At 32.8% G+C, this 8,344-nt stretch overlaps 1 protein-coding gene across 1 annotated transcript; it reads left to right on the top strand.

Moving 5' to 3' along the window:
* The first annotated feature begins 4,247 nt into the window (after positions 1-4,247).
* LOC114184064 (probable sodium/metabolite cotransporter BASS3, chloroplastic) lies at positions 4,248-7,561 on the top strand. The gene is made up of 5 exons (XM_028071301.1): positions 4,248-4,771; positions 5,826-5,921; positions 6,019-6,325; positions 6,408-6,655; positions 7,035-7,561. The coding sequence occupies exons 1-5, from the start codon at positions 4,434-4,436 to the stop codon at positions 7,270-7,272; spliced, it is 1,227 nt and encodes a 408-aa protein (XP_027927102.1). The 5' UTR covers positions 4,248-4,433; the 3' UTR covers positions 7,273-7,561.
* The last annotated feature ends 783 nt before the right edge of the window (positions 7,562-8,344 follow it).

The raw sequence follows: 8,344 nt of genomic DNA, 5'->3' as shown, positions 1-8,344 counted from the left end.
TTATATGATTATTCACAAGTCCATTAGAATTTTCTAAAGAAAATTGGCTCGGTTGAGATCTCCATTGGGGGCGATTGTATTATTTTTCCTCATTATGTCTCTTTATTTGTCTAGGGTCCAAAATATCTTGGTTTTTTTTTGTTTTGATTATTTTTAAAATCTTCTAAAAATCTACACTTGTGAATAACCATATGAAAATCATAATTTTCTACTATTCCTACTACTTTTCTCAATTCATGCCTAAATCCATTCTCAAAATTTATACATTTCATTCTCTCTTCTGGATGATAAAAGAAGGTAGAGTATCTTCCTAACTCTCCAAACCTAGAAGCATATTCTCCTACCGTCACACTTTCTTGTTTCAATTGCACAAACTCTATTTCTTTTGGTCTCTTCACATAATTTGTAGAATATATTTCTAAAAAATTATGTTTTAAACACTTTCCAGGTAATGATTATTCTTCCTCCTTCAAGTAATCTCATTTTACTATCCCACAAATATTCAACCTCTCCAATCAACAAAAACACATCATAATTGATCTCTTGGTTGTCAACATAATTCATAACTCAAAATATTTTTTTCATTTCCTTAATCCACAATTATTTTCTAAGTTATAACCTCTGAAAAGTTGTGGAGGTTTGCTTCTCCTACATTCAGCTAAACCTTGTGACTTAGTGGTTCCTTTAGGTCTTTAATTCCACAATAGAGTAGTGATTGATGAAGGCGTGACCACCTCCTTAGAAGCTCCCTCAAGAAGGATCACTAGAAGCATGTCTAGAGGGGAGTCTTTTATTCCATCACCTTTATCTTTGTTTTGCATTACTTTAGTTTGAATTTCCTAAGTTGGTTTCTAGTTGACTTATTTTGGTTGACTTGTTGACTTTGATCCAAAGTTGACCTTTGACCAAGATTAGATTAACTTAAACCAACATGTTAATCCTTGTTTGTCTTGTTTTGTAGGTAATTAAGAGAAAGTAGAGCATGGCTAAGGTTGCACTTGGTGATTGGAGCACTTGGATGAAGTGGAAGAGTGAGGAAAGCAAAAAGCATAAAGCAAAAACAAAAGTAGACATGTACCTTGTCTCCTTTTGCCTTTGTGGTTTATGCCTTAGAAGGTCACTTGGTCTCTTTCCTCTTTTGGCCTAGAATCCTCATGGGAATGCCTCCACCAATCATCTCCCTTCACTTGGCCAAGACTCACTCTCACGTTAGGTTTAGGGTTTGCTAGTTAATCCTTTTTCATGTTTTTGTATTTGCAAAAGGACCCCTATGAACTCCTATTTAAAGGTTGCTCTTTGTCTTGTAAAAGGGTTGATGATTTTGTTATAAACTTTGTGCATTCAACCACCAATTTTCGTGAGCTCTCCTTCCTAGAAGTGAACTCACCTTTGCCTTATCTTGCTTGCAAGTGGCGGCACCATCACTCATATCTAGGGTTTGGTTGGCTTAGATCCCCCCCTATGAGTGGCGTGCTTCTTCCATTCTTCATCTTCTATGCTTTCCATTTTTATTGTTTCTTCTTTCATTTTACTCTTTAAGTGTTGTTATTGCCGTGTGTGTTTAAGATTGAATCTAACTCTCTTCTTCCTTTCATGAGCTTGAGAAATGAACCTTCACATCTAGATAGCATGCTATCTTAATGTCCAATGGGAATTTTCAAAAAGCTTTCTTAAACAACTTCACCATATTCATAACTCTAAAAGGAAACAAGATAATCCTTCATCAGTGATGATGTCTTTGATAACTTGCACTACTTCAATCAATTTATGGTTCCTCCTATTGTTTGTCATATGGAATTATATAAGTTAGTATTTAAAAAAAAAAAATTCTTATGATGAATGCATTTCACAAGTATCGCATGAAATATTGCTTTGAAACCATCTAAATGTGACGTCCTCTCTTCCCAAACATAATATAGTATGACTTTTAATTACTATGTAAGTGATAATTATATTATACTTGAAATTTGATAAAACAAAAATACAACCTTGAAGATGTATTTGTGCATATTTATATACATTACAATTTTTACATAATATTTTACACACTAGATTTTTACTTCATATATATTACATCTTTTACCTTTCTAATACTAGGAGAAGAAGAAGGAATTTTATTTATCTATTATTCCTTTTTATCTAATAATACTTTTATTGAGCTTAAAAAATAAGAGAAAATAAGTTAACGAGAGGATTCACTTGTGTTGTAGGGGTGTTGAGAGTATCGAAAAGATAAATTCAAGAAGATATCGAGGACAAAAGTAACAAGGAGATGATTACACATGGAATCAAAAGAAGAGAACCAAAATGAAAATGAAGTCGAGGTAAAGTCAATGAGTGAAAATTGAAGAATGATCGAGAATTCAAGAAGTGCATTGAGAAAAAAATGTTTGTTAGACAAAATCAAAAGATTGACTATGAGAGATAGAAAGGGAGTTAAGGCATATGATAACCATTGCAAAGCATGGGCTCGGTGGATATACCTAATGTAGAGTGGGTGGTTTTAAACAATTCTTACAAATTATATATTTTTCTTTTATTTTATTTCAGCTTAACTGTTAGAGAAAAGGGGGAAAAATATGAATAGATTGTTGTTAATGTACAAAAAAATGTGTGAAAAATTATTACAATTTAAGCACTCTTAGAATGGTGTGAACAAGAAAAATGACAAATTTAGTGATGATTGTTGCAATTTGGGTCACCATTTTCGTAAATTTTCTTCATGAGTTTCTATTTTATCCTTGGTAATTTTGTTTCATGCAATTTATATTCTTGCACTTTACATTTCCAATTTGACCACTTCAATCCATCTTCATCTTCTTCGCTACATTTAATCTTCATACACTATTTCTTTAGATGAAAACACACAAAATATAATTATTTGAAAGAAATGCTTGAATTCCTTATTGAACATATTTGTGAAGTTGATGTACAATATAAGTGGTTTACATATCAATTTTATCTTAATTGTGGAATCTTAAATCAATACACTCTACTTTAAAATGAAAAATAATTATTTGTTAGTTCAATTGACCAAGAATCTATATCAAGTTGATTTGGTTCATGAAAAATAAATTGAACAAATGTCAAATCAAAATCCTAAAAATATAATGGAACATAAAAAAGGTAACTCCAATTTAACCTTTTAAGATTATAATTGTGTTTGAATCCACTACAAAAATAAGATAGAAAAATCTATTCCCTTAAATATTATTAAATTGTTCATAACTTTTGTTTGTTATGTGTTTCCACGTGGTTCACTTCAGAGATGATAGTTTGACACAATCATATTTTTCTAATACCATTTAAAAATAATGATCATATTATTTTATTTTAAAATTTTGTTTACATTTATTGTTTGTAGTTAAATATACAATTTTATCATTAAAAACATATTATAAGATGAAAGTAAATGAAAAATGTAAACGTCAAATGATAATTTTTCTTTTCTATTTGATCCATTTGACTTACAGCCTAATTAGAATTATACGAAACCAACTCATTTATAAAACAGTAATTATATTTTAGAAAAATAACAAAACTGTTATTTTATTAATATATATACTATAAATTAATTTTATTAATATGACTTAAATTTTTTTTTAGTTTTATTTAAAATTATTATTTATTTATTTATTTTACTTTTTTGAAATATGTAAATATAGTTCATTGGTTCGGTAGATAGTTGACAGAGTTTAGTTAAACTAACATAAATTTGTCGAGTTATTCATTTGAAGAGGACAAAAACCCTCTTTGATACATGTAATACTCTAAAAGTAAAAAGTGCATAGCATATAAAATAATAAAAATTGAAAACAATTTTATAAAAGCCTATTTGATAAATAAAATTTTCCAACGTATACTTTTTTTTGTGGCTATGGTTAATAAAATCAAACAAGTTTGTTTATTAATAAAACCCATGGTTCTCATGATATATCGGTTTGGACTGAGACCGAGTCTTCTATTTAATTAGACAGCAATTTAAACTGGTCCAGAGATTGGATAACAAAATTAATAATTAATAATACATCACAATTTCAAACCAACGCTTTTTCTTTTTTTTTTTTCAATATTATTTGTGTCTGTTTACGGAGTTATTAAACTGTTTTAAGCACAATATAGTAATGCCAGGTCGGTGTCCTAATTCTATGCGTGAAAACTAACAAAATGGAAATTATTTTTATTAATGTTTCTAAATATTATTGATCAATGTGCCCTTTAAACAGTACCTATATAACCCCCAAACCCAATCAAACAAACTCAGCCAAGTATCATCTCGTTCTGCACAATCACACAATTTTCTTTGTTTCACTTTCACTTTCACGTAACTTCGCAATCATAGCATATCTCCCAAACTCTTCGCATAACCTCATCTTCTCCCTCCGCTCTTTCTACCCTCGCTGCCGCACCATCTCCGCCGGCGCCGGCCACCAATGGCCACAATTCCCATCGCCTGTTCCACAAACCTCCGCCTCTCGCCCTTCCACCCTCCCTCGCGCTCCGTCGCCTCCCTTTTGCCGCGGACCGTTCAGAGAGGTGGCGCTGCGGCGAGCTTCGCGTGCTCCACCTCGCAGTTCCGCGGCAGAGTCGAGTTCCGCTTCCTGCGAAGACAACCGGGGAAGTTCTCGTTGCTCTCTCTCGGCGCTGACGATGGAAACGCCGTTGGGGAAGTGAGAGAAAGAGACTTGTCTCAGCTTCTGTCCGCATTGCTTCCCGTTGTTGTTGCTGCCACTGCCGTTGCCGCTCTCGCTCAACCTTCCACTTTCACTTGGTGAGCTTCTCTTCTTTTATAAACAAATTTATGCTCTCTAACACTTATAGAAAAATTAAAATGGAAATAACCTAATTTGCTTTCTCATTTTTTTTTTAATTTATGGTGGGTTATTTTTAACTGAAAAAGTTTATACTATTTTATTTTTCTCATACTTGTAGACTATATCCTCAGTTTAAGGATACTTTCTTAAGCAGTTTTATATTTTAGATTTTGGTCATCTATGAACTAAATCTATCTCATGAATTTTTTTTTTTTATTTTCAATTGTAATCTAATACGAATATCCATCCATGGTTGCTCTTGTTTAAGGCTGCATGTTTCTTCTTTTCTTGAGCTGTTTTTGTTTTGTAATTCAGTGTCTACGTAAGAGATTATTTATGAAAAAGAAAATTGATAGTGGTTTTGTTATTTAATGAAGTATTTTTTTAATGAACGACTTGCTATCACTAACCTTCTGTTTGTTGTTATGGGTTTTTGTGTGCTTCGAAGATTTCTTTTTCGTTCTGAAGTTAGACTTTGTCCTTCTTGATCTGATAGCTTATGGACAAAACTTAAATACTATTCTATAGATTGTTGTTATTCATTATAGTTTTGCCTTGATATTCCATGCTGACTTTTAATTCGTTTTTAATTACGCTTAGGTTTTCGAGATGAAATTACAAATATTTAACAGAGATCAACACTGAAAACACAAAAAAAACGAGTTTATTTATTGTGTACATGGGAAATTTTGTGCCCCTACATTTTGATTACTGGAATCCAATTGGATTGAAATTATTAAGGATTAATGTCTGGTAAAATGAGAAACAGCTATGATGTGTTTGATTAATTGCTTGTAGGATAGTATTGGCAGTGGGGACCTTTGTAATGGTACTCTGGCCTTTCTCTATGAATGTGTTAGTAAGTCAAAGTTATTTTATTTTTAAGTTATAGTTATTCTTTTTTTCTTTCTTTCCAGTTAGACTTTGTAATTTTGATATTCAGTGAGAGCATGTATATGGTGGAATAGTATAAAAATTGAGGAACTGAGAGAATGGCTTTAACTTGAGCAGGGTATCTAAAGAGTTATATGCACCTGCTCTTGGTGGGATTATGTTGTCTATTGGAATAAGACTATCCGTAGATGATTTTGCTCTTGCAGTTAAGAGGTAAGAATTTCGTTATTACTCTTTGTTTGCTGCTTAATTTTGCAACACGTGAAATCATGAGCTTTTTCCAATGTTCATTATCTTCATTTTGCTGCAGGCCTTTGCCACTTACCGTCGGATTAATTGCACAATATATGCTTAAGCCTGTTCTTGGGGTCTTCATTGCGAAGGCTTTTGGTTTGTCTAGGATGTTTTATGCAGGTTTTGTCCTCACAGCCTGCGTTTCTGGGGCTCAGCTATCCAGCTATGCAAACTTTTTAAGCAAAGGGGATGTAGCCCTGGGCATTCTTCTCACAAGCTATACCACAATTGCATCAGTTTTTGTTACACCACTGTTAACTGGTCTTCTTATTGGTTCAGTGGTGCCAGTTGATGCAGTTGCCATGTCAAAGTCAATTCTGCAGGTGTGTAGAGACTAGTGAGTGCTTCTGTGATATTATACTTGAATTTGGTTTAATGTCTGATTTAATTGTAAATATTTGAAAGGTTGTTCTTGTTCCGGTGACCCTTGGTCTTCTCCTCAATACATATGCAAAGCCAGTTGTATCTGTTCTTCAACCTGTGATGCCCTTTGTTGCTATGATTTGTACTTCGCTGTGCATTGGCAGCCCTCTCGCTTTAAACAGGAGTCAAATTTTGTCAGGCGAAGGTCTCCGATTGGTTTTTCCAGTATTAACATTCCATGTTGTTGCCTTCACTTTAGGGTATTGGTTCTCCAAGATTCCACCCTTGAGGTATGTGTGTCCATCTGGCGCCCTCTTCTGTGACTTGTTAATTTTGTAGGACCTGGCTAACCCAACCTTCTATTTGACCAATAGATGTTGTGATGAAAATTGAAATTGAAATTGGCGAAACATTAAAATTAGTATTGTGAAACTGACATTTATGACTTGCTTGGATACTAGCTAGAAATACAGATTTTTTTCTAATAAAGAAGCTCTCAAAAGTTAATATTGTATCGAAACAAACTTGTATATGTTTTAATGAAGTGCTTGAAAGTTAAATTCCTTCAGAAAACATAATCTGCTCGGTTATATGATTAAGTTGTCAAGAACAAGAATATTTTACTCTCTGCCATATTCAACTCGACTAATACAATTAATACTGTCACAGGCAAGAAGAAGAGGTGAGCAGGACCATTTCACTGTGCACTGGAATGCAGAGTTCCACTCTTGCAGGCCTTCTAGCCACCCAATTTTTGGATAGTAGTCAGGCAGTTCCTCCTGCATGTTCTGTCATTGCCATGGCTATAATGGGTCTATGTCTTGCCTCTTTTTGGGGAAGTGGCTTTGTAATTAGAAACCTGTTACCGCTTCCTCCACAAAGAACCAATTCTGCTCTTAAAACATAATTTTTTGTTTCTCATGCCTGTCATTGAGGCTTACTTATTTTTAAGCATCAGTTGGAGGCTGGAAATTTGATAAATCTGCTCCTGCGGGTATCTATTAGAGATGGCTAGGAAGGGAAGATCTATAGGAAAAGTTCGAGAGTATAGGTTAGTCACCCGAATCAACAAGAAAGAAGTTTCATCAGTAACACTACACAATAGATTTTGCATAGATACTACACATTGTCACCTAGCTGCAAATCAGTACAACTTCTGTACATACTCTCAAACAATCTCATACATCATTTTTCAATTATAAGTTTTCTTTTCCTTTGTCTTTTTCTTCCATAGTATGAACCTAAGATCTTTAATCCAGGGTTCTGTTCTTCGTTCAGGAATTGAATAAAGGGAGAGGATAATCATACCACACATTTTTATTTTTATATATATACATATATTTGTGTGGGGTTGGGGGGGCCGGCTATGTATATAAACATATATTTAGAGAAACAACATTAAAGATGATCAGTTTTACATAGCTTTCTAAAATGATTTCCTGTGTATTTTTTTTTTTTATGGACATTAAATATTGGGACGTCAGTTAGATTACAAGAAACTGAAAATACCTAAGATATTATACATACAATAATGTTGACAAAGAACAAAGATGGTGGGACATCCCATTACTTGAAAGTTCTAGAAGTAGATGGTTATATCACGGCATCTTTATGTCATAGAAAAGTGCACCTACAATTTACCCTTATATTCCTTTTATTTTTCTGACACATTAGTATTGTTGTACCGTTGTAGTCTTTAATATTTTTATTATAAAAAAAAAAAAACTGCTATTAGGTCAAACACTAGACGCACAAAGAATTCTAATACAGTATAATAACAATAAAAGTTTAATAAACTTTCATATTAAAATATCAAAAAATCCAAACCACACATATGTCAAATATTTCTCATAATACTATTTAGTGAGCACCACAAATAAATAGAAAAAGAAAATACACCATTTAAGCTACAAAAGTTGTTAATGGGAACTTCCAATTTCTAATTAACGTATTAAATTTTAGAGAAAAATACCGACCAA

This window comes from Vigna unguiculata, chromosome 5 (genome assembly GCF_004118075.2).
Source record: "Vigna unguiculata cultivar IT97K-499-35 chromosome 5, ASM411807v1, whole genome shotgun sequence".
NCBI classification, from domain to species: Eukaryota; Viridiplantae; Streptophyta; class Magnoliopsida; order Fabales; family Fabaceae; genus Vigna; species Vigna unguiculata.
This window is presented reverse-complemented; position numbering and strand designations above follow the sequence as displayed.

Excerpts from the sequence above, each read along its gene's own strand:
- LOC114184064 (XM_028071301.1), top strand. The coding sequence starts at position 4,434 with ATGGCCACAATTCCCATCGCCTGTTCCACAAACCTCCGCCTCTCGCCC. Across the intron at positions 4,772-5,825 it reads CAACCTTCCACTTTCACTTG|GGTATCTAAAGAGTTATATG; the intron begins GTGAGCTTCTCT and ends TAACTTGAGCAG. Across the intron at positions 5,922-6,018 it reads TTTGCTCTTGCAGTTAAGAG|GCCTTTGCCACTTACCGTCG; the intron begins GTAAGAATTTCG and ends ATTTTGCTGCAG.